Raw genomic sequence first — 27,092 nt, forward strand, 5'->3', positions numbered from 1 at the left:
GCCTAAGTACTGTAACCTCCTTACATTAAGAATTCCGTCTGTCCTAGGTATTAAATCCTCGGTACGGCTAAAGAAACTGGTCTGGCGCATCGTTACGGCTAAAGATTCTCGCCTGACCTAAGTACAGTAAACCACGGTTATAACGAACACGCTTATCACGAACTGACGGATATAACGAACTTACGTTTTTGGTCCCGATTATCTGCTGTAGTTATGCTGTACATATGCTTATAACGAACTACGGTTATAACGAACTAAAATTAGTAGTCCCTTTGAGTTCGTTATAACCGTACTTTATTGTACTGTTGATTCTCTGTGACTCAAGAATTGTGGGCAAGTGCTGACCCAGGCGAAGACGTCTTCTTGACCATGTGCTATTGTGTCGCTACTTCTGAACATCCATTAATAATAAATACATGTGTTGTGTGTCCATATATATTGTTTGGCTCCTTCTTTCGGAGATAATAAATATTCTGTCTCCAACAAATATCCCAGCATCCCTGATGACTACAATAAACGGTTATAACGAACTCGAAGGGACCACTAATTTTAGTTCGTAATAACCGTAGTTCGTTGTAAGCATATATACAGCATTTATACAACAAATGATCTGGGTTAAAAAATATGTTCGTTATATCGGTCACTTTGTTATAAGCTTGTTCGTTATAAACGTAGTTTACTGTATAGTCTAATGGTCAGTGGTAAAACGCATCTTGTGCTTCAGGTCCAACGCAGACCTCGCTATTGTGCAAACGCGACCCAGTACAAGCTGTGATGCTCACATAAATAAAAATAAGAATAATTACACTAAGCACGTGATTAATGGAACTGTCTGATTGGAGAGGTATATGATGATAGCCCCACAGATGTCGCCACCACGCTGATGAAACGACAGCTTTCCAATCAGACGGGTAGTCACGTGAGTCTAATTGTTTATATAAGCTTATCAGGTATTCGTTTCTAGGAGGTTTTATTAAGATATAATCATGTCCTTGTTTGTGGGATATACAATGATGCTGCAATTACAATAGTAATGCTTCGAAAAACCTATGTCAGTGAAACACATTCGGCCATAACGCTGTGGAAAATTCACCAAACTCTGAACCATATTTAAAAATATAGACTGTAGATCCAGACTGTAGATTTCCTAGTTAATAGATGAACCAACTGTTGAAGTTAGGAGTTACGGGTTGGAGTAAAGTTAAATATATGCGTTTGTTTGTTTGTTGTTTAACGCCGCACTCAGCAATATTCCAGCCATATGACGGCGGTCTGTAAATAATCGAGTCTGGACCCGACAGTCCAGTGATTGACATCATGTACATCGATCCACGCAATTGGGATCGATGACATGAATCAACCAAGTCAGGGAGCCTGACCACCCGATCCTGTTAGTCGCCTCTTACGACAAGCATGGGTTGCTAAATATATGTGAGCGTTCCCGACTCGGTTAGGCGAGACTAGTGGACTAGCCAGGTTTCACTATAAGGAGTTAGTGTTGCCTATTGGCGGAACGGGAACACGGGTAGCGGTGGGGTAGCCCAGCGGTTAGGCTATAGTCAGCTCGGCACGACGAAGGCCGGGTTCTATTTCCCACTAGGTCCAATGTTAGACCTGTTTTTGATTCGCCCGGTATTGGTGGAATATTTTTAAAAGCGGCGTAATACCCAATTCACTCACTGGCTTTGCAGAGTCGTCGTGTCAGAGTCCGCTGATCGTAGTTCGAATCCCATATTCCCCGTTTATGTTTCTAGGTTTGTCAGCACCATAACCCTGCTCGAGGGCGTCACCAAGTGGTAAACCAGCATCACTTTCGTCTTTCCTCCCACATTATGCTGATATATCATAGCTAACTCGCACATTTATGGAAACACATATTCAAATGAATGTTGTGTAATGGACAGCTGAAACACACACACACACACACAAACCCACACGCACGCACACGCACGCACGCACACAAATACACACGCACACACATATACATACGCACGCACGCACACACACACACACACACACGCACACACACACACGCGTACACACACATATTGTTTCATTTGAAACTGACTATCCCCATTGTAAACGAATACTAGCCTGTGAACAATTTAAAAAACCTTCTTGATGTGAGGTGAGGTGAAATTGGGTATTTAGCTTTCAAGATTATTTCACTTAAATAGCGGTGTTTGTGTGTGTGGCTGCTTGTACTAGTCCGGACTGATGCCGATGTATAGTGCTAGCCCACTGAGATACCATGTCGCAGTTTAACATGTATACCCCACTCAGACACAGTATATTGACTCCGAACCGACCAGTCCTTGTTTTAGTCCCCTAATGCCGAGCGCGAAGCGGGGTAACAACAAGTACCATCTTTTAACGTATTTCGGTATGAAGCGGCCGGGGAACGAACTCCGGACATTCCGCTCTCCGGCGGAAGCTCTACCACTAGACCAGGAGGCGGTGTGTTTGAAACCAAAAGCACTGAAACTAAATCCGACCATTCGGCGTAACGAGAGAACGCTTTAACCAATCGGCGAAACACCTCCCCTGTCGTATATGAAGTTTCTCCAGGGAGAGATGTCCGCTTGGAGATCCATGTATTCATTTGACTGAGAATTTCGTGCATGGCAGCTTGGTGTGGAAGAGAACCCGAACGTAATGCAACTTCCAGACCTCAAGTAAAATACGAAAATACAAATTTGCCACTGACAGACCAAGATCCATTATCAGAACGTGTTTGGGGCTCGAAACCAGTTCATCGGATACTTGCACAACTAAGGGATGCAACTCTCAAATGTGACTCAAACGAACTTTGTTGCAGCCAATGGATTCTGTATTCGACTTTGATATACACGCACGACAGTGATTACCTTATCAAATAGGCTATCTTTCACTTTTGAAATTCAATAACACTGAAGCTAGGTGCGGTCGGGTAGCCTAGTGGTTAAAGCGTTCGCTCGTCATACCGAAGACCCGAGTTCGATTCCCGACATGGGTACAATGTGTGAAGCCCATTTCTGGTGTCCCCCGCCGTGATGTTGCTGGAATATTGCTAAAAGCGGCGTAAAACCATACTCACTCACAGGCCTCTTAATCGTTGTTGTATGGACATGATCTGTCCTTAAAAGCGCGATGCCCACGTCGTTCTCGAAACATAATAACGTTTTTCTTTCTTCCAGGAATCATGGTTACCCTGGAAACGCATTATAACTTCCCCTGCTGTGATATCCCTGTGTATCTGCCATTTTGCCAGGAACTGGGTGTTTATACTAATGTTGACGAACGAACCTTTCTACCTGAGCTTGTTTGGATTTAACATCGCCGAGGTTTGTATACATATGTACTAGAATAATTTCAATTTTCGCCATATCCATCCAGTGCTTGCATCCAGTTCATGTTGAAAAAAGTTTCATTTTTTATTTAACGTTTAAGTGCGGTCCGAGAGTCAGTGCAGCATTAAGTATATTGACAACCGGGAGGTGTTTATTTCATTTTCCATTCAGGCAAATCCCCGGCACTGGTTAAATAGAAAATATATTCTTCTTTTGATTACGTTTCACTGACATGCCCTTGACCTTGCAGAATGGCATGTATTCCTCGCTGCCTCACATACTGAAGGTGGTGCTTTCCTTCGTCAGCGGCTACATCGCCGACTATCTGCTCATCAAAAGCAAATTAAGAACGGGCACAGTCAGGAAGCTCCTCACAGGAATAGGTAATACAAAGAATGAATGAGTGAATGCTGTTTAACGCCGCAGTCAGAAATATCACTGCGGCCTGTAAATAATCGAGTCTCAAGCAGGCAAAATAGTTTCTTAGGATTTTTGTTGGATTTGTTGTTGTTTAACGCCGCACTCGGCAATATTCCAGCTGTATGACGGCGATCTGTAAATAATCGAGTCAGGACCCGACAGTCCAGTGATTGACATCATGAGCATCGATCCACATTGGGATGCGATGACATGCATCAACCAAGTCAGTGAGCCTGACCACCCGATCCCGTAAGTCGCCTCTTACGACAAGCATTGTCGCCTTTTACGGCAAGCATGGGTTGTTGAAGACCTATTCTAACCCGGATCTTCACGGATTAGTTAGTTAAGACACGATCAACAATCCACGCCACCGAGTAAATTTCATCGAAATGGGCCAAAAGGTTTTCCATGAAATGCTCAGCATTTATTCCCAATAATAGTGATACCCAGGATAAGCGGTGCTTGAGGATGCCACGCTATCAGACGAGTTACCCTCCCTGACAGCAAAAAAACCGTTCCTGTAATTGTATAACAAAGAAAAGGCATGCGTGCATGCAAAAGATTTGTGAATGAGTTTATCAAACGTTGTCCTATTTATCCCAGCTTAATTGCCGACAGTGAGCTTCCTTTAACGTTATTGTATACGATTCGGCATCTGTTCCAGCATTCGGAGTTCAGACCCTGTCATTCTTCATCCTCACTTTTGTGTGGCAGAAGGTTCCGGTGATCGTCTTCCTCACTATAGGAGTGGGCTTTGGAGGCCTGGCGGTGTCAGGTACGTCATGCGCATCATCATCATCATCATCATCGCCGCGGCGTCGTCGTCGCCGTGTCCAAAACTACTACCTACTACATTAATTATCGTATCTAATTATTGTGGTCAGCGTAATCATCCTTATAGTCCTCGTCTTTTCCAAAAATAATAATAATAATGATAATAATAATAATAATAATAATAATAATAATAATAATAAAAAGCATTTTTAAGGATCGAATTTAATTATTTATCGATTATTGTTATTGTGATATTGCCATTGTTTACCTCAGAAAATATCATATAAAATATTATTATTGTTTTTAATGTTTATTAATAATGTATCGTTCTTAAAATTATTGTTATTTTCATATCAATGACGTGTTACTCGCCAATCAATGTTTATCATCAATAACTAGTTATTTGACGCGTCATTTTACGTCCAAATTTGACGCATCGGTGGCGAAAAACGATATCGCATGTAATTCCCTATTTTAGACTTGTACCATATATTCACGTCACGGGTGCCATCGGTGGGAGGGGAGGATATGCTCGCCTTTTCGCAACCACTTTGATTTGGTTCATAAACATATACTTATGATATAGTCGGAATCGTACAATAAAACCTGCTTTTAGCATATATTTTTTATGCTTATTAGAAGGATTTTGTCGCTTTTATTTACGTGACAACGTCATCTTGAATGAAACAAAATCAACACTAAAAATAGCGAGAACCGCTTCATTTTATCCCCCGTCACAAAGTGGATGGGGATATAGGAACGGAGTTCGTCCGTCCGATTCTCAAGGGGGACAAGTTTTTCTCAAGAACTATTTAATTTAGAGAAATGAAATTTTACACACTGAATTTACTGATTGCGATCTCAAATGTGTTCGGGAATTGGTGTCTTATATTCCCTTTTTACAGAGTTAAGCGTGAAATAGGGACACATTGCCTCAGAAACAACTGGAGTTGGGTTGGGTGATATCGAACCTGCAACCTCACATATCGCGTTGTTTTCTCACTGAACCACTGATGCTGCACGTGATTCTTCTCTCGCACGCTTTGATCGCATTCCTTTTATACCGCGACACACTGTATTGTTTCACTATAAGATATATCGATGTTTCCTCATATATTCTGTAATTTCTTGCATTTAGACGGTTTATAAGTTAGATAAAGCAGTCCTCCTCGGTTATAGTCGGGGAATAAGACCTCGGCAATCGGGTATCGGAAATTTAAGACCGAGCAGCGAACGCATACAGACCCAGCCGCCATATCCGACATGTTTGTTTGTTTGTTTGTTGTTTTGCGCCGCACTATTCAATATTCCAGCTATGTGACGGCTTTCTGTAAATAATCGAGTCTGGACCAGACAATCAAGTGTTTGATGCCATGACCATCGATCCGTGCAATTGGTATATGATGACATGCATCAACCAAGTCAGCGAGCCTGTCCACCCGATCCCATTAGTCGCCTCTGACGACAAGCATAGTCGCCTTTTACGGCAAGTATGGGTTGCTGAAGACCTATTCTATCCCGGATCTTCACGGGTCAACATGTTGGTAAGGTTGTCGAGTAAGTGTTTTCCACAGCCAGATTATTGTTTAAATGTATCATATTCTGAAAGTGTTTATGTCAGACGTATTGTTGGATTAAATCTGTTATCTACACTTCTCTCGACCCTGTTACTATCACATAGCACCAGCCCAGCGACAAACAGGCGTGCCGTACAGCTGGTGCTTTAATTTCGCGTCCTCACAAAATGTAATGTACATAGTTTCACATTTCAACTCAAACTGCAGAATGGTTTGTAAATTGCTAATACGCCGTAGAGTAGTACTCACAAATTTATCTACCTTTATTATAGCTTGAAATTCTACCCAGTGCAATCTCAACCAACTACAAATGAAACAAGAAAATAATTTGAATGTCATTGATATGTATTTGCTATTGGGTTCAGGTAATTGGATGTTGATTTTAAACGTGACTACATGTTATTACTTTTGTATATTAACCCATTTTTTTAAAATGCAACACAATTGAACAAACGTAATCTGTTCTAGAAAGGCATCACATAAAAAATACAAACGGATATTCCTTCAACAGGTTTTTTAAATTGTCCACAAAATGGCGGCGCCCTGTCAGGACGATCTGATCGATAATCAAGATCTATATTGTGATTTAACGGGTCTTACATCGCGAAATGCACCAAATCACGTGAGCACCTTGATTAAAAACATGAAAAGATTTGGAAAACATCTGTTGACAACGAGTTGGCGGTGCACATGCTTTGCAAATCCTGCAATCGACCGAAATCTGCACAACAGATTACCAACCGGATTCCGATTTCGTTGCGCGACTTTGATAGGACTATGCATAGACTCGTTAGTCCAGCCTAGTTCGGCGAGGGTGGAAACTGGACTTTATAGTCAGTTAACTCCCTTGCCTCGGGAAGATGATATAGGGAGGTCTTATCCGCTTCCATTTTTCTCAGCTTGTGACAAATATCCTTACACAGGTGCCATCCTACATCCAACATGGATTCATTGATTATTTCTCAGTTCGCTTCCATTCTGGGTCTGGTTTCAAACAGCTACGATTTTGTGTACCTCAAATGCTTAAACATTGACTTCACAGCGCCATTCGCAATGTATTGCTTCGTTAAGCTGACCTGATGTTCACAGAGAGTGTGGCAGGTAAAGGAAAGACAATATTCCGTGGGTTGTTTATTTGTAATGTACAGGTATTTGTTTCTTTCAGGTTGGCAGATTAATCACTACGACCTCTCAACACGACACGCCTCGTTCCTGGTGGCTGTGACGTCAACGATTGGGGTGATGGGGGCTATCGCTGCGCCCCTGGTGGCGGGGGAGCTAACTATAAATGAGGTACGAACAGAGACTGCAAACCGAGCATATCAGTGACATTTCAAGATATGAAGCAAGTGATGCTAAGCTGTTTTCTCAAAGTGATGCTGTTTTCCTTTTTTTTCAAAGTGATGCTGTTTTCCTTTTTTTCAAAGTATTGCTGTTTTCCTTTTTTTTCAAAGTGATGCGAGTTTTTCCTCAAAGTGATGCGAGTTTTTCCGCAAAGTGATGCAAGTTTCTTATTCTCAATGTGATGCTGGTTTGTTTTTCTGTCTCAAGGACTTGGATGGCTGGAGACACGTGTTCTACATCACCGTCGGCGTAGTCGCTGTAGCTGCCATACTGTTTATAATATTAGGTTCAGGTGAGTTTTATCACCACCCATTAGTCTCAGGTGAGTTTATCACCAACCATTAGTCCCAGGTGAGGTTTACAACCACCCATTAGTCCCAGGTGAGGTTTACAACCACCCATAAGTCCCAGGTGAGTTTATCACCACCCATTAGTCCCAGGTGAGGTTTACAACCACCCATTAGTCCCAGGTGAGGTTTACAACCTGCCATTAGTCCCAGGTGAGATTTACAACCACCCATTAGTCCCATGTGAGGTTAACAACCACCCATTAGTCCCAGAGGAGTTTATCACCACCCATAAGTCCCCGGTGAGGTTTACAACCAGCCATTAGTCCCAGGTGAGGTTTACAACCACCATTAGGCCCAGGTGAGGTTTACAACCACCCATTAGTCCCAGGTGAGTTTATCACCAACCATTAGTCCCAGGTGAGGTTTACAACCACCCATTAGTCCCAGGTGAGGTTTACAACCACCCATTAGTCCCAGGTAAGGTTTACAACCACCATTAGTCCCAGGTGAGGTTTACAACCACCCATTAGTCCCAGGTGAGGTTTAGAACCACCCATTAGTCCCAGGTGAGTTTATCACCACCAATTAGTCCCAGTTGAGGTTTATCGCCAACCATTAGGCCCAGGTGAGGTTTACAACCACGCATTAGTCCCAGGTAAGGTTTACAACCACCCATTAGTCCAAGGAGAGGTTTACAACCACCCATTAGTCCAAGGTGAGGGTAACAACCACCAATTAGTCCCAGGAGAGGTTTACAACCACCTATTAGTCCCAGGTGAGGTTAACAACCACCCATTAGTCCCAGGAGAGGTTTACAACCACCCATTAGTCCCAGGTGAGGTTAACAACCACCCATTAGTCCCAGGTGAGGTTTACAACCACCCATTAGTCCCAGGTGACGTTTACAACCACCCATTAGTCCCAGGTGAGGTTTACATCCACGCATTAGTCCCAGGTGAGGTTTATCACCACCCATCGATGTCACTGGATTATCTGGTCCAGACTCGATTAATTACAGACCGCCGTCATACATCTGGGATATTGCTGAGTGCGGCGTTAAAGAATAAACAAACAAACACGAGCATGTGTTTATGAATCACTATCATTATGTGATGACACCATTTGCTCGCGAAAAGGTGGCACCCGTCATTTGTTCACCTGAAAAACGGGAACACAACTAAAGAAGGCCTAACAAAACACTTCGTTTTAAACTGGCCCTCCTACCCAATTCCCCCCCCCCCCCCCCCCCCCCCCCATTACCCACTCCCCATACACTCAGACGCACACCCCCACCCACCCGAATTTACTGTTTGGTGCAGTTGTCGAATCAGATCTGCACGCGCGAATGAGCATCATGAAATATGACCCATATGTTTTGATATGATTTGATCAGAGAATAAGTATTACTGATATGTATGGTAATGAATTGTATCTGAATATAGATTTAAATCAGCAATGCGTCCATCGTATTTTGGATTGTGTGACAGCCGTTAGCCGCCGCTATGTACGGAAACTAGACATTGTAATCGATGACATGATGAACAAACTCACAGAAAAAACGTGAATCCTCTTAAAGAAAATCAGAAACAAACATACAATGTCTTGATGAACAAACAGAAAAATAACGTGATCTGATTAATACACTCACAAAACATGTGGGACCTGAAGATCATGCTCACGGACACGCACGCTGTTTGTTTTGTTTTACTCTACAAGGAAACAGAGGTAAATAAAGGTGATATTTACCTAAATGGGTACGTTCGTGAGCAAAGGGGGGCCTGCTTCGTAAGTTATTGGGAGATATTACGCTTTATGAGAGATTGGTGTTGACGGAAAGCTCACTTTGTAAGATATTGGTGTTGACGGGAGGCTCGCTTTGTAAGATATTAGTGTTGACTGGAGGGCCGCTTTGTAAGATATTGGTGTTGACGGGAGGCTCGCTTGTAAGATATTAGTGTTGATGGGAGGCTAGCTTGTAAGATATTAGTGTTGACGGGAGGCTCGCTTTGTAAGATATTAGTGTTGACGGGAGGCTCGCTTTGTAAGATATTGGTGTTGACGGGAGGCTCGCTTGTAAGATATTAGTGTTGATGGGAGGCTAGCTTGTAAGATGTTAGTATTGACGGGAGGCTCGCTTTGAAAGATATTGTGTTGACGGGAGGCTCGCTTTGTAAGATATTGGTGTTGACGGGAGGCTCGCTTGTAAGATATTAGTGTTGATGGGAGGCTAGCTTGTAAGATGTTAGTATTGACGGGAGGCTCGCTTTGTAAGATATTAGTATTGACGGGAGGCTCTCTTTGTAAGATATTAGTGTTGATGGGAGGCTAGCTTGTAAGATATTAGTGTTGATGGGAGACTCGCTTGTAAGATATTAGTGGTTGACGGGAGACTCGCTTGTAAGATATTAGTGTTGATGGGAGACTCGCTTTGTAAGATATTAGTATTGACGGGAGGCTCGCTTGTAAGATATTAGTGTTGATGGGAGACTCGCTTTGTAAAATATTAGTATTGACGGGAGGCTCGCTTTGTAAGATGTTGGTGTTGACTTGAGGCTCGCTTTGTAAGATATTGGTGTTGATGGGAGGCTCGCTTGTAAGATGTTAGTGTTGACGGGAGGCTCGCTTTGTAAGATATTGGTGTTGACGGGAGGCTCGCTTTGTAAGATATTGGTGTTGACGGGAGGCTCGCTTTGTAAGATATTAGTGTTGATGGGAGGCTCGCTTTGTAAGATATTAGTGTTGATGGGAGGCTCGCTTTGTAAGATATTAGTATTGATGGGAGGCTCGCTTTGTAAGATATTAGTGTTGATGGGAGGCTCGCTTTGTAAGATATTGTGTTGACCAGGTTTAACGAACCAAAATATGTTCGCTGGATATGCTATATGTACTGAAAATAATGTGTGGTGATACAACTAATTGTTCGACAGTGAAAAAAATGTATACCTTGAAACTTGTGACCGAAAAAATATATCTAAGAACTTGATGCAACATTAAACATGACCATCCTCACTCACTTGACATATTGTATTTGCAGTGTGTTCGGGTGATGTGCATACATTCTGCAGCTGTGATCAGTGAGCTTGCTTAGTGTAATCAATATGTACATGACAGTAACCGCTCCATATTAACACAGTGTTTGTACTCCCAACAGGTGAGGAACAGCCGTGGGCAACGCCACCTGAACACATTCGTCTCGTACAGGTATAATACAGTTTATTGATTCGGGCTGGATCCAGGCATATTGCTAGCCTCAGGAGAACTGTTTAGCCTCAATTCAGATTGGCGTGATCATTATTGAATTTTGTTGAAAACATTTTAATGTATTTTGAGTCCTAAACATGTTCACTGTTTTGTGTATTTATTTTACGAGTGAGTGAATGTGTCATGGCACACAGGTTTCGTGGATCGCCCATATCATTAACCACTGGTTCGCCTGACACAATGAGTGAGTATGGTTTTACGCCGCTTTTAGCAATATTCCAGCAATATCACGGCGGGGGACACCAGAAATGGGCTTCACACATTGTACCCATGTCGGGAATCGAACCCGGGTCTTCGGCGTGACGAGCGAACGCTTTAACCACTAGGCTACCAGACCGCCCCTCGCCTGACACAAGTATGTACTGGCCTCCGTGATATAGCTGATATATTGCTAACTGTGGGTAAAACAACCCTCACTCACTCAACGGGGGGCACGGGTGACCCAGTCGTCTAAGGCGCCGCGATTCGCTGTGCAGAGTTGCTGTCCTTTGGGCACGCCAGAAACCTATGATTGTGGGTTCGAATCCCGGTTCGCCCCGATTATGTTTCTAGGTTTGTCAGCACCATACCCGTGCTCGTGGGTTTCACCGAAGTGGTAAACGTCTGAGACCTGCATCACTTCGGGCTTTCCTCCCACATTAAGCTGACACGCCGCGATATAACTGGAATACTGTTCAAAGCGGCGTTAAACCTAACTCACTCACTCACTCACTCAACATAGGGCCACGGTTCCGTAATTGTAAATTTCACGCGGTAATTGGCTGAACAGGATTTCGTTCCTTTGGCATCCCAGAAACCAATGATGGTGGTTCGAATCCCATATTCACCCTGATTATTTATCTGGGTTTGTCAGCACCATCCTCATGGTAGGAACTGCACCAGTTCGGGCGTTCTTCCCACGTCAAGCTTACACGCCGTGCTATAACTAGAATACTGTTCAAAGCCTCCCCGTGAAGATCCGGAGTAGAACAGGTCTTCAGCTACCCATGCTTGCCCTAAAAGGCGAATATGCTTGTCGTAAGAGGCGACTAACGGGGTCGGGTGGTCAGGCTCGCTGACTTGGTTGATGCATGTCATCGTATCCCAATTGGGTGGATCGATGCTCATGATGTCAGTCACTGGATTGTCTGGTCCATACTCGATTGTTTACAGACCAACGTCATAAAGCTGGAATAATGCTGAGTGCGGCGTTAAACAACAAACGAACAAATCAAAACTGTTCAAACCAAATGAATTCATTCACTAACTATGACTTTGAATAGTGTTGGTTTATAAAGAATCTTATGAGTGTTTTTCTTACACAGAAAACTGACCCACTGGCTAAACGACCCTACAAAACATTTACAGTGCAGGGTACTAAACAGCCAGTGAAGGTTAAAAAAGCTGATGATGTCGCTGCAGAGAAAGACTCCGATAACGACGTTATCGCTCCGGCAAAAGACGGCAGCCGGGAAGTAGTCGCTGTTACAGATGAGGTGAAATCTACATCTTGAAGAAGGGTGCATGAAAGAAAATTGATATACCTTGATGTACTGTACATATAAACGTATAGATTAAACTACAAAAAATGACAGAAGACAGAAGGAGATTAAATACATACCAAAACAGTTTTAACATATGACTCACTGCAAGTTTCTACCCAAACCAATTGTGATATGTACATAGACGTAGCAGAAGGTTTTGTTTGTTTGTTTTTTATTTAACGTCGCAATCAGCAATATTCCAGCTGGACCAGACAATCCAGTGATTGACATCATGAGCATCGATCCACGCAATTGGGATACGATGGCATGTATCAAACCAAGTCAGCGAGCCTGACCACCCGATCCCGTTAGTCGCCTCTTACGACAAGTATAGTCGCCTACGTAAGCATTGGTTGCTGAAGACCTATTCAACCCGGATCTTCCCCGGTCACGCAGCAGAAGTAGTGGCTAGCCAAAATCGAATACATTGCCCTGTAATTATACAAAACTGGGTTTATAACTTCAGGCTCTTGAAGGAACTATATACATATACACAAGACCCTGTATTTCATACAGATTCGTAAGATGCGACTAACGGGATCGGGTGGTCAGGCTGCTGACTTGGTTGATGCATGTCATCGTATACCAAATGCGACTCGATTAAGTACACACCGCCGTCATATAGCTGTAATATTGACGAGTGCGGCGTTAAACAACAAACAAATCATTCAGAAACATGATCTCATACCGTATATCATACAGTGTATCGTTGTTAATAAGGGGGTGAAAATGTCGATAGCTTGAAGAATTGAATCATTTTGTGTTGCGTTTTTACACTTTGGGTTGAAGGTTATGACACACTTTGGCTTGAAATGGAGTATGTATTCACCAGTGCTTCAAGACATACAGTATGTTTCTCTGACAGGGAGCAAAACAATCATATTTACCTTTTTCCAGAACATTTAACATGCCCAACGATTTTTTTATTTGTGTAAACTTTTCAGCATTTTCAGGAACAAATAATTTTGTTGTTGAAACGAACGCCAATGTAGTTTCTGTCTATTCCCTTAAAAACGTAAAATCTAAGACCATGTTAGATATACGTGGTTTACCCCATGATTTAGGCCACAATATCATTCGATTTTCGTTAGATTTATAGTCAACTGCGAAGCAGGAAGCGTATCATAATTGTGTATGTTCTTTCAAAGTGCTTTTTATTCTGATGTGATACACCTTGACGGCGTTGGGTGGTGTTCGTGCTATCAATCACTGGTTCGTCTAGCCCAGTCGGTCGTTCATAGTCTGTACAATAGTTTGAATACCTATGTCACATTCCCAGTGTATACTTCTATCTGTAGACTGCGGTAATTGATAATGTGCCAAATGTCATTCAAGTAAGACCCGCTAGGTTTGTGTTTAAATGGTGAAATATGTATTTGGATTGTTATTATGAGATCATATACACCTGTTAAGTATATAAGTTTGTAAATGGATGCTGTATTTCAGATGTTTCTTCAATGTGTTATTTGTTGTTAATGTATGTTAAAATGCATCAAAAATAAATTCACAGAATATATTTGAAGTATTCTTGCGTTGCTCTTAAAATACTTCATGTTCAACGTGGAAATAAATAAAAGATTAGTGAGTCGGGCTTAACGCTGCTTTGAACAGCGTTTCCGTTGTCTGGGGAAAACCTAAAGATTTTAGACTATTTCTACCTTTGTGAAACGAAGTGCAAAATCCTGAAGCAAAGGATCGGTCAGTAAGAGCATTGATCGAACCAACAATTATCAGATCCTGGCGCGATTAAGGGACGCAACTCTTCTCAGAAAATTGCGGCGACTGATATTACTGGGAAACGCTGGTCCCCCCGAGTCAAGAATATGTATTCTATGTACCAAACAATAAAGTTTCTATGTTATTTGTGCAATACACTAAGAATATGAGTGAGTGAGGATAGCTTTACGCCGCTTTAGCAATATTCCAGCAATACTGACTTCACACAGTGTACCCATGTGGGGAATCGAACCGGGCCTTCGGTGTGACGAGCGAACGCTTAAACCACTATGCTACCCCACCGCCCACACTAGCAAAATGAAAACGGCCTGAAACGCGTTCTTAAACCATGGCCACTCTTCAGGGTACATGAGCTCCTATAGTTTTCAAACATCATCGTTAAACAACCGAATTTAATTAGATGTTCAAGAGTTATTGGCGAGTCTGGTTTGACGCCGCTTTTAGCAATATTCCAGCTATATCACAGCGGTGGACACCAGAAATGGGCTTCGCACTTTGGGCCTGTGCGGTGAATGTTCAGCTGTGTGAATACTGTGTCAATCGGCCCCACGTGATGCACGTGAATATGTTCCCGGAATGATGCACGTGAAATGTATTCACGGAGCCTTTCGCACGTGCTCTTTGCTATTTGGCGATTGTAAAACGACTTGCCCATGTTGATCGGCCAATTATGAGCGAAAAAAGCTCTGGTTACGAAAATGTTTGTTTGTTTGTTGTTTAACGCCGCACTCAGCAATATATCAGCTATATGACGGCGGTCTGTAAAATAATCGAGTCTGGACCAGACAATCGAGTGATTGACATCATGAGCATATATCTACACAATTGGGATCGATGACATGCATCAACCAAGTCAGCGAGCCTGACCACCCGATCCCGTTAGTCGCCTCTTGCGACAAGCATGGGTTGCTGAAGACCTTTTCTACCCTGGAATCTTCACGGGTTCACGAAAATGAGTCGAGCGGTTTCGGCTATTACCGAACAAATTTTCATAATTTCAGAATTGTCGTCTGCTTCGAAAATGTAAATTAAAACACACAGACTAAAAACCAGGAAATGAAAAACAACGAGCATTTCATTCTTACACGTTTTGCGTATGTTGGTGATGAACGGGCCCATAACGAGGGCTGCATATTATACACAAATGCGTATTATACACGAATAAATACGGTAAGTACATTTTGTGTATATTGATCAATTGGAAGGCGCGCGATTGTTCACTTGCCGATATATTAGCATATATATAGCCGTGGGCGCTTATTAGAGCAGGGTTTTAAAATGCCAAAAGCACAGAAAACTCTTCCACAGGTGTCAAACCCTAATTAGTGTCTTAGACTGGCTTTAATATCAATATATCGTAGAACAAAGCCCAACGTGGACACCCCGATGTATACACTGCTTTAATTATGCGGTGGAAAATGAGTCATTGACAGCTTGATCGACTGATGTGTCAGGCTACAGGATTACGCGTTACCATTGGGGAGGTAACTCTCACAGAGAAGTATGGTTCATGGTTAAAAAAAATATGCTTTTAAAAAAATGTTTCAGGAAGTCATTGTTTTGAAAACATATTACTAATTGTGTTTTCATAATGTTTGTTTTCTACTTTTATATTACATAAATATTTAATCTGAAATGTTCATGTTCTCATTCCTGATTCTGAAGGTACCACATGCAAATTGCAATTCGTTATGGGCACAGGACCTTGTAGCCATTAATAACAAAGAAACTCACAGACGTGGCTCCCTCTGAGGGTTGTTCCGACCAGAAACAGTTTTAGTGTAATAATTTAAAGTTAGGAATATTTTTTAAAATATTTTCATAATTGTTTCTGTTTTTAGTATTTAGTACGCATATCATTATACATATGTGAAACAAAGATAAAGCTTCTTTTTAAAGTCTGTTCAAATCTTTCCTGGCACAGTGCCAGGGTAAAGCAATGATACTTCGGGCACCACAAAATTGATAAAGCTCAACTGTTGTTCGGATTAGCCCGACACGAGTGTTCGAAAAAGCGCAACGCAGGTGATCGGCTGAGCCCACAAGGATTACACAAAATAAAAATTTGACGATGTCAAACATCTATCTGCAACAAGTTTACTGGATGGCATTAACTCATCTTTACTGGTGAATAAGATTCGCATTGAAATGTTTGTGGTATGTATTAATTATTTTTTCATTTAATGAAACACAGCAGAAATGTTCGGGGATATAGTCTTAGCTGTTGGGTAATACCCGTCACTGCTCTACTTCTGTCTATCTATTCAGGTTTTTTTCTTAACAATCACATGTTCATTGAATGTACAGAATAACCTACTGAAACAAAATACTGCTATCCTCATACATAAACGGATTAGCTATTAGTAAATGTGTATTTATTAATTCCAAAGAATTTCTTCTGTGTCACCATGGCAGCATCTTCCTGAGGCAAGAGAGTTAACTGACTAGGAAACTGGACTTTTAAAGTCAGTTAGCTCCCTTGCCTTGGGAAGATGCCATGGCGGAAGACCAAGTTCGTTAAACGCAGGTTCGAGGTTCGAATCTCACTGGCAACACATATTGTTTTTGGCAAATTGGTTATCAAACTTAATGATAGAAAAAATTAGCTAACAATTCAGTAAGTTAATGTACGAGCAGGGAGCTGTATCCTTCTTCAATCCGAGCACTCACTCATTCGTGACCACTCGTGTCCTGGGACAAGTCACAGACAGGCGTGTGGGGGCGTGTTGGGACGAATGAGCACTGATGATGCAATGGATGACCATCCTGGGTGGCCTGCTACAATGATGCTACTTGGTTTGACTGGTTCCATCGTTGCTTTGCGCAGGTTTCTTTGTTTGTTGTTTAACTCAGCACTCTGCAATATTCCAGCTGTATGACAGTGGTCTGTAAATAATCGAATCTCTACCAGACAATCCAGTGATTGACATCATGAGCATGGATCCATGCCATTGGGATCGATGATATGCATCAACCGACCCGTGAAGATCCGGGGTAGAATAGGTCTTCAGCAACCCATGCTTGCTTGCCTTAAAAGGCCACTATGCTTGTCATAAGAGGCGACTAATGGGATCTGGTGGTCAGGCCTGCTGACTTGGTTGATGCATGTCATCGTATCCTAATTGCGTGGATTGATGTCCATGATGTCAATCACTTGATTGTCTGGTCCAGACTCGATTATTTACAGACCGCTGTCATATAGCTGTAATATTACTGAGTGCGGCGTTAAACAACAAACAAACAAAAAACATGCATCACCCAAGTCAACGAGCCTGACCACCCGATCCGTGAGTCGCCTCTTAGCGTCGCACAGGTAGACAGGAGCCCAGTCAAAGGTCAAGCCAATGCTCCACGTTCAAAATACAAACAAATGGTGACTAGATGTTCCATTTTATTACAAAGTTATCATTATTATACATACATATATAAAATGACAATATGAAGGATGAAATGACAAAATGCCTGTATGGTTTTTATTACACACCCCTCTCAGACTGGGAGCAACCACTTGATTTCAAAAGGACGGAGGGCTTTTAGTTTGAGATCAATTATTTTTCCAACATGTTAATGTTAATAAAAAAATTGTCTTTCAATAATAGTCAAAAACTGTACTCTTTGGGCACTTGTCTGCAAAAATGGGCATATTATATTTTTACTACAATGCAAGGAGTGTTATTCTCTTTCTTTAAAACAAATGCCTGATTATTTAAAAAAAAAAATCTCCTCCACCTCCCACCTTGGAAATAAATGGTTGCTCCCTAACAGTACATTCTTTGGACGGGAACCTACATCGTCTGGTTCAATTTTATTTTTTCGGCTTGAACAAATTCTGACTCACTAAACGAATTGCTAAAGACACAGAACCATAACACTGATAACAGTTATATCTATGTTATAGTTATATAGTAAAATGTTTATATCTAGTTATACCTATATAAGACAGAGATATGTGTAGTGTCCTCGGAAAGACATAAAAGGGCACCAAATCATTGACACCCAGCTGAATTGGGCTTTCTGATTTTCTGATCTCATAATTTTCAAACTCTACTTGTCTTCTGTAAATAAACACAAATTGATTGATTAAACTTTGTAACAGTATCTGCAGACCTAATGTTGTTCTTACATATGATCCAAGCACAAATGTCTCTTTACTGTTTCCATTTATCGGAAACCTACAGTGAGTGAGAAAGATTTAAGTTTCAAGCTGCCTTGAACCATATTTCAGCAATCTTATTAAAGGTCATCACACTGTGAGTGAGTGAGTGAGTATTGTTTTACACCACTTTTAGCAATATTCCAGCAATATCATGGCGGGGGACACCAGAAATGGGCTTCACACAATGTACCCATGTCGGGAATCGAACCCGGGTCTCGGCGTGACAAGCGAATGCTTTAACCACTGGGCTACCCGACCGCCCCCATCACACTGGAGGGGAATGCATGCAGTCATGTGTACTTTGAATGTTTACCAATCTGGTGAAACCCACCATCATTTGTATAGTGCTGATAAACCAAGGACCTTAATGCAGGGATACTGGATAAAACCCCTATCATAGGATCCTGGCATGCCAAAGGGATGTAACTCTGCAATCAAATCCCATACCTGTGTTAACTGTGCCTCTGGTAATGTCCGAAAAATGTTATTTATGATTTGTGACAGTAGAATGTCCCATAAATAATTGGTAACATCCAGAAAATGGTCTGTTATCTCAAGTGTCATTTAGGCCGTATTTAGTTGGTTTATGAAACCGATGGACAAAGAAACAACCGAAATGAGAAAAAGAAAAGAAAATGCTTTTGACACAATTTGTTTTGGCCAACTGATTTACAATTAGGTGAGAAGAAAAAAACATGATCTAATCACAGCTGTTCATAAGAAATGGTGAAAAATACTATAAAAATCTTTATTCTAGCAACAACAACAAAATTATTTTCTTAAGTATCTTACCATGTTGAAACTTGTTTATGTTTCCTTCATTAGTTGCAGTACTAATCTGTTCAAATCAAATTAAAAAAAATATATGACCAGCCACATTGAATATTATGTCAAAAAGTTTGTAAACAAACTATTTAAAATCAAAGGACATATTTAGCCAAATCACTGAATACACTCACTTCTCACCTTCCATGATGACAGTCCAAAGGTACACATTTAATGCCATATCTCCAATGTAGTCCCATCCTTGATTATCCAGGGTATTATCTCCATTCTATTATGCTAAAAACCCTGGACCCATGCACCACCACAATCACCACCACAGCTTCGTTTCCCATCTCTATCTTCATCTTGCCTACACTACCTTAACACAGTACTTCTGACGAGCCAAAAATCAACAACCAATGAAAATTCCTCATATGACGCAAGTTTGACATAAATCCACCAACAAAATCGCAGTCTTTCACAAGATTTAATGAAATCAGGATACTGTTATAAATAATTTCTTTGCTGAAAAAGTGTTTCTTATGAGTATAAAGACAGCGGGTTAAGCCATGATGCTACAAGGCGTTCCCAGTTTAATATTTAAAGACCTAGCCGCTTGTTTACATCATGAAAGAACAGTGTACAGTCAAGTCCCGTTAATCTGACATAGTTGGTTGGATATGATTATGTCGGATCAATGAAATCAACTACACAATAGAAAACGATAGAAACACGTAATGAAATGTGAAATGTTGATATTGTTATGTTACATTGTTAGCGGAATATGTTTTCGATTCATGCAACCTCTGAAGCCTAACACAATCCTGATTCAAAATACTTTAAAAAGCACAGTCTGGAATGAAGTCGCCTGTTTGAAACTGGTGCCGCAAAGCTCAAATAAAGCTGCTTTCTGAGTGGTTAATGTCGACTTCCTGTTAGTCATTTGAAAGGTCGTTCTGCTGGACCTGTAATTGGATGTCCTCAGCAGTAGCAAGAACCTGTATCGGATTTGAATGAGATTGAGGTAATGTCAGCATATGATTAATCATGTTTTGTTTATTTAAAGCATTAATTGTTTATTGTTAACCAAATTTACCTCTGCAGCTGTTGTTATATGCAGCCACTCGCATCAAAACACGCGGCTGTGCACTCACAGGCAGATGACGCACGCTGATCACTGCGTTGGAAAAAAGGAGACTGATTAATGAGTGATTTTGGTAATTTGTTGCAAATGTGTCGGAGTGCAAGACTGTCGGATATTATCAGATCTAAAAAGCAACGATTGAATCGGTTCCCATCATTAGTGTCGGACAAAGCCGATTGTCGGATTAACAAGTGTGGGATTAACAAGACTTGACTGTAGTTTGATTCGATAGCTATTTTTAGCCTCATGTCAGTTATACCCCGTTAACTCAAAACGAAGCTATGCATGGTGGCAGATGGTTACAGACAATACACCATGGCGACACCCTGGATACATGATGACGATGTAGTACTCCTAACACTACACTCTCATTACCAACAAGTGTCCTATATTCTGTAACATAAGGCTTAACCTCTCTAAATGGTCTCTATGATATGCTAAACAATGTTAAAAATCTCTCAGGGAATACCCGCCTTGATAAAGCTCACACATATACTAAACAAAAGAAGTTAGGTATCACAAATATTTTGGGTGTTATATATTTGTAGTGGAGACGAGCACACAATTTTATAGAAATATGCCCCAAACTATTCATGATCCCTGACTATTTACGCCCAGTATATATTAGCAAACCAACATGATTGACATGTACAGATAAAACAGGGATTTGGGGCAGTGAGTATTATTGACAACCACGTGTTTCATACATCTAACCACTCAACTTAACATGAGGCAACTCAGTTGTTGGAAGACCAGAGCTAAATGCCACTATAACGATATAAATAAAAAACAGTTAAAGCTCCAAACTGCTCAATGTTTGATTGACTAGAAAATAACAACCGACAACTACAAGAATCAATCAGACATATTTACATGAACTATTAACTTATGAACTATAAAATATTATTGATCAACTGCACTGCTCGCAGTATTTGTCTGATACAGTGTGGTATGCTGGATGCGGAGCCCGGTTGATGGTATTCCAGATGCCACAGTGTGGTATGCTGGATGCGTAGCCCGGTTGATGGTATTCCACAAGCCACAGTGTGGTATGCTGGATGCGGAGCCCGGTTGATGGTATTCCACATGCCACAGTGTGGTATGCTGGATGCGGAGCCCGGTTGATGGTATTCCAGATGCCACAGTGTGGTATGCTGGATGCGGAGCCCGGTTGATGGTATTCCACAAGCCACAGTGTGGTATGCTGGATGCGGAGCCCGGTTGATGGTATTCCAGATGCCACAGTGTGGTATGCTGGATGGGAGCCCGGTTCATGGTATTCCAGATGCCACAGTGTGGTATGCTGGATGCGGAGCCCGGTTGATGGTATTCCAGATGCCACAGTGTGGTATGCTGGATGCGGAGCCCGGTTGATGGTATTCCAGATGCCACAGTGTGGTATGCTGGATGGGAGCCCGGTTCATGGTATTCCAGATGCCACAGTGTGGTATGCTGGATGCGGAGCCTGGCTGATGGTATTCCAGATGCCACAGTGTGGTATGCTGGATGTGGAACCCGGTTGATGGTATTCCACAAGACACAGTGTGGTATGATGGATGCGGAGCCTGGTTGATGGTATTTCAGATGCCACAGTGTGGTATGCTGGATGCGGGGTCTGGTTGATGGTATTCCAGATGCCACAGTGTGGTATGCTGGATGCGGGGTCTGGTTGATGGTATTCCCCAAGCCACAGTGTGGTATGCTGGATGCGGTGTCTGGTTGATGGTATTCCACAAGCCACAGTGTGGTATGCTGGATGCAGGGCCCGGTTGATGGTTTTCCAGATGCCACAGTGTGGTATGCTGGATGCGGGGCCCGGTTGATGGTATTCCAGATGCCACAGTGTGGTATGCTGGATGCATGGCCTGGTTGATGGTATTCCACATGCCACAGTGTGGTATGCTGGATGCGGAGCCTGGTTGATGGTATTCCAGATGCCACAGTGTGGTATGCTGGATGCGGGGCCTGGTTGATGGTATTCCACATGCCACAGTGTGGTATGCTGGATGCAGGGCCTGGTTGATGGTATTCCACATGCCACAGTGTGGTATGCTGGATGCGGAGCCTGGTTGATGGTATTCCAGATGCCACAGTGTGGTATGCTGGATGCGGGGCTCGGTTGATGGTATTCCATATGCCACAGTGTGGTATACTGGTTGCGGGGTCTGGTTGATGGTATTCCACAAGCCACAGTGTGGTATGCTGGATGCGGAGCCCGGTTCATGGTATTCCACAAGCCACAGTGTGGTATGCTGGATGCGGGGTCTGGTTGATGGTATTCCACAAGCTACAGTGTGGTATGCTGGATGCGGAGCCCGGTTCATGGTATTCCAGTTGCCACATTGTGGTATGCTGGATGGGGAGCCTGGTTGATGGTATTCCACATGCCACAGTGTATTATACTGGTTGCCATGAAATGTTTAACTGGTATGCAGATGCCAGTATTTCAATTTGGAAAATTATTTTTGTTGTTATTTCTTACAAAAAGCGACTAATCAATAAATATTTAGCCTTAGCTTATGAGCACGTATAGTCATGGATTCTGTGTGAAGCCCACTCACTTTTTCCTGTACCAGCTGTGGACACTGATACGACTCAAGAGTAATTCACAAAATTGGAAAGGGAAATTATGAATCTCAATGTAAGCAAGGGGAAACTATCTAGGTCATGGAGAAATAATCGAGACTGAGCAAAAACATGTTCTTCTTGTTGGCAGACTTACCATATGTTACCGTAGATAAGCCAAATTTTGAGGACCAGAAAAAGATTCTGTACAGAGGGTTCGGCTTATGTAAGGGACACACTTTCATGAAAGTATTTTTCAGATCGTGATCTGTAAGAAATATTTAGAAATAATTTAGTAAATTCCTAAACATCTTAAGTTGACAGTTGACACTTTAAAAACTATTTTCATCCATGATGACACCACAAAATACAAAATACCCTGCACTTTAACAGTATTACCACAAAAAACCCACAGTTTTACCATAAAACAAAGAAATCTGATCCCAAACATCTCCAAGCTTAAAAGATTTTTAAAAATTGAGCTGAACAAATTTATTTGAATATTTCTCATCCCCTACCCTGGCTGGTTCGGACAAATCTGAAAACCATACAATAAACAGAGTGGCCCAAAAACATAATAGGGAAACAGCATCTCTTTCAACAATACCTTCTCTGTTGGCACAAATATTCCACAAATACTTCCTCATTTACACATTATCTAGGAGTCAAGTGAATGAGTTAAGATGTTTGGTGAATCCTTGAAGGGCAGAGCTCCAGATAAGCTGCGTATCTGCGTAAAATATGCATCAGAAATGCAGAAACACGCAGTAAAATAAAATCGAAGTGTATCAAATACACAACAAAAATAAAACTTGTGCATATCATCAAAATATTGTGAAGTAACCCTGCGTATTCGATTAGCAAATCAGCAACTTATTTTGAATTATAAACGGGCATTCCGTCAACCTTGCCAAACTCCACGATGACAGTTACATCATGATCATTTGCCATCACACTTTCTTGTGGAAGTATCGTGGTATTTTTGAGTCCTATAAAGCTCTCAAACCCACACGACACCAGTTTGCTGGGACTAGATGAATAGTGTTTTGAAATATTTAACTTAAATACCCACATGTGTAACAACTAGTGGGTAACAGAAATTTGAATACCCAGATAGAATAGCTGATACCCAACGATTTTAAAATGCATGGGTAAAATACCCACAACACCAAAAGCTTATCTGGAGCTCTGTTGTAGGGTTAGTTTTTCCTCAGTGAATCATGCTGTGTCATGCAGCGTTCACAGCACTACAAGTTCATGTCTACCTTAGACCTATGTCACATATGTTTTAAGTGATAGTCATGGATCTTTTAATCAATAGCTGTAAATCTTTAAGTCGACAGCTGTAGATTTTTTAGTCGACAGCTGTTGATCTTTTAGTCAATAGTTGTAGACCTTTTAGTCAATAGTTGTAAATCTTTTAATCAACAGCCATGATTCTCTTAGTCAAATCTCAAATATCTTGTAAATCTTTCAGTTGATAGTTGTAGATCTTTAAGTTGTTAGTCATACAACTTTTAGTTGACAGTTGTAGATCTTTAAGTCGAAAGTAATAGATTCTTAAGTTGTTAGTTGTAGATCTTTAAGTCAAAAGTAAAAGATCCTTAAGTTGACAGTTGTAGATCTTTAAGTCGAAAGTAATAGATCCTTAAATTGATAGTTGTAGATCTTTAAGTCAAAAGTAATAGATCCTTACATTGATAGTTATAGATCTTTAAGTCGAAAGTAATAGATTCTTAAGTTGACAGTTGTAGATCTTTAAGTCGAAAGTAATAGATCCTTACATTGATAGTTATAGATCTTTAAGTCGAAAGTAATAGATCTTTAAGTTGACAGTTGTAGATCTTTAAGTCGAAAGTAATAGATCTTTAAGTTGACAGTTGTAGATCTTTAAGTCAAAAGTAAAAGATCCTTAAGTTGACAGTTGTAGATCTTTAAGTCGAAAGTAATAGATCCTTAAATTGATAGTTGTAGATCTTTAAGTCGAAAGTAATAGATCCTTAAATTGATAGTTGTAGATCTTTAAGTCGAAAGTAATAGATTCATAAATTGATAGTTGTAGATCTTTAAGTCGTTAGTCTTACAACTTTTGGTTGACAGTTGTATATCGCCCATCTAGTGAAGTAGCCTGACACCTGGTTCTCTGTCCCCATGTTAAGTGATCTGTGGTCAGTTCTGGCATTATGTGAAACATCTATTGCACTCTATCCAAGAATATCATCCAATCATATAATAAAAATATCCTTTTCAAGAACGTAAAACTTAATCATTTGACAACTATCATTCAAGACAAAGCTCATACAGTCACAGTCTTATCACAGAAACTACCATTCAGCATCACACATCACACATCACACGTCATTCATCCTGTCTTCCAGACACTATGTACAGCTCACACATCGGTTGACGCAGGAAGTGGCATCACCCGCTGAGATCACTCCACGGACAGATACTTGAGAGCTTTTATGCCATATTTCTTTGATAAATCTCTCTGGAATTCTCCTTTCAGAACTTTCAGACATCTGAAAAGAAACAATACCTTGATTGTAAGAGTTGAAAGTAAAGACTCTGTATGTGTTGGATAAAGAACTTCAACTTGGGTTTTAATATTCAAAACCCTTATCCTTGGGATAAAACAGAGGGTCGTTATCCCCAGGATAAAGGTTTTAAATATCATAAAATAGCCAAAGGGTAAGTGTTTTATCTAATTTATAAACCGAAAAAAGAAACTTAAAACAACTTTTATCAACATTTTTATGGTTCAAACATACTTTCTATGAACCTTAGGAAACAGGCATAAATATCAGTTGCTGGCATACAGTACTTGAAAAAGACATTTTGAAAAGCTTTGTGATTTATCAGCGCCTCTGTAGCCTAGTGGTACACTCACTGGGCAACAGATACGAAGGTTGCATGTTCGATCTTCGGGAATATAAAGAAAACATTTGTCATTTGATTTTTCATTTCATTACATTGTGTTAAAATGCAAAATAAACTTCAAGCGAGAAACATTCAAATGTTACAATTTAAACAGAAGATGTATTAATAAAATCTGGGAGATATTATAACATATTTTATAGTAAATATCCCCGGGATATTATAACATCCCTGTTTATGAGATTTACATGGAGAACAATAGGATGATGTCATTGGAGGTTGATAAGTAAAGTGAAAAGGAGTGTCTATCTCTATATCTTTAACTCCAATGTGATACCTCTCTTCATGGAAATCTGACAACTGCTTCAAAGGAGGCGAGGTGAAACAGGGATTAACGTCGCGTCCAAGACGTGTGTATGCACATGTGGGACTACTTGTACTGGTCTTGACTAATGACAGTTTTACAGTGCTAGCCCAATGAGTAACCATGCCGCAGTTAAACATGAATACCCCACTCAGACACAGTACACTGACCGAGCCGACCAGTCCTTGTTTTAGCCCCTTGATGCCGAGATCGTCTTTTGGTATGACGTGGCCAGGGATTCAAACATTCGTTCTCCCTCCAGACGTTTTATCCCCTTAATGCTTAGTGCCAGGCAGGGTAACAACAAGTGCCATCTTTAACATCTATTGGTATGACACGGCCATGGATTCAAACATTTGTTCTCCCTCCAGATGCTTTATCCGCAACATGTTTTATCCCCTTAACGCTTAGCGCCAGGCAGGGTAACAACAAGTACCATTTTTAACATCTATTGGTATGACACGGCCATGGATTCGAACATTCTGCTCTCATCCATGAGGTCACTTTCCATGTGACATACATACATTGTATCTGAAGATTTGACATGTACAGTTGGAGACAACAAGAATGGTATTAAATTCAAAACAAATCTGGCACGACAACAGTTGCACCAATATTGGGCTAAAGGTCTTTATCATGAAACACAAAGCCAAGGAATTGGTCCCCACAATGAAGTTTCTGTAACTGAGTTACATTTTTTTAACTTAATTTTTTTACAGATTTATTCCAGCTTATCCACACAAGGTTGGTCGAAATAAAAATAAATAGCTATGTCAATCGTTTATTGATTTATATGAAAGTCATTCTGCCATGGAATTAAAACTGCAGCTGGCTTCTTGAATCACTGATAGTAATGCAGACATGGAATTTATATAGAACATTTTATATTTTATAAGAGGGTCTACTATAGAAAAATAAAACATATGTGGACTTAAAGTGAGGGAAATTGGTTTAACTCCGTCTTGA

The 27,092-nt window shown here is 41.1% G+C and overlaps 2 protein-coding genes across 6 annotated transcripts in view; one reads left to right on the top strand and one right to left on the bottom strand.

Annotated features, from left to right (window-relative positions):
* LOC124143945 (vesicular glutamate transporter 2-like) overlaps positions 1-14,036 on the top strand; it is a 43,195-nt gene extending 29,159 nt beyond the window's left edge. For both annotated transcript variants that reach the window (XM_048386070.1, XM_048386071.1), the window contains 7 exons: positions 3,177-3,323; positions 3,580-3,712; positions 4,414-4,524; positions 7,266-7,393; positions 7,652-7,736; positions 10,886-10,935; positions 12,300-14,036. In XM_048386070.1, coding sequence (XP_048242027.1) covers positions 3,177-3,323; positions 3,580-3,712; positions 4,414-4,524; positions 7,266-7,393; positions 7,652-7,736; positions 10,886-10,935; positions 12,300-12,488 — 843 coding nt within the window. In that variant the 3' untranslated portion in view covers positions 12,489-14,036. The remainder of the gene's footprint in view (positions 1-3,176; positions 3,324-3,579; positions 3,713-4,413; positions 4,525-7,265; positions 7,394-7,651; positions 7,737-10,885; positions 10,936-12,299) is intronic.
* Positions 14,037-23,969: 9,933 nt separating this feature from the next.
* Positions 23,970-27,092, bottom strand: part of LOC124143944 (xylosyl- and glucuronyltransferase LARGE1-like) — a 41,199-nt gene continuing 38,076 nt past the window's right edge. For all 4 annotated transcript variants that reach the window (XM_048386025.1, XM_048386024.1, XM_048386027.1 and 1 more), the window contains one exon: positions 23,970-25,407. In XM_048386025.1, coding sequence (XP_048241982.1) covers positions 25,320-25,407 — 88 coding nt within the window. In that variant the 3' untranslated portion in view covers positions 23,970-25,319. The remainder of the gene's footprint in view (positions 25,408-27,092) is intronic.

Source organism: Haliotis rufescens, unplaced genomic scaffold, assembly GCF_023055435.1.
Source record: "Haliotis rufescens isolate VD_foot unplaced genomic scaffold, xgHalRufe1.0.p SCAF_6, whole genome shotgun sequence".
In the NCBI taxonomy this organism is placed as follows: domain Eukaryota; kingdom Metazoa; phylum Mollusca; class Gastropoda; order Lepetellida; family Haliotidae; genus Haliotis; species Haliotis rufescens.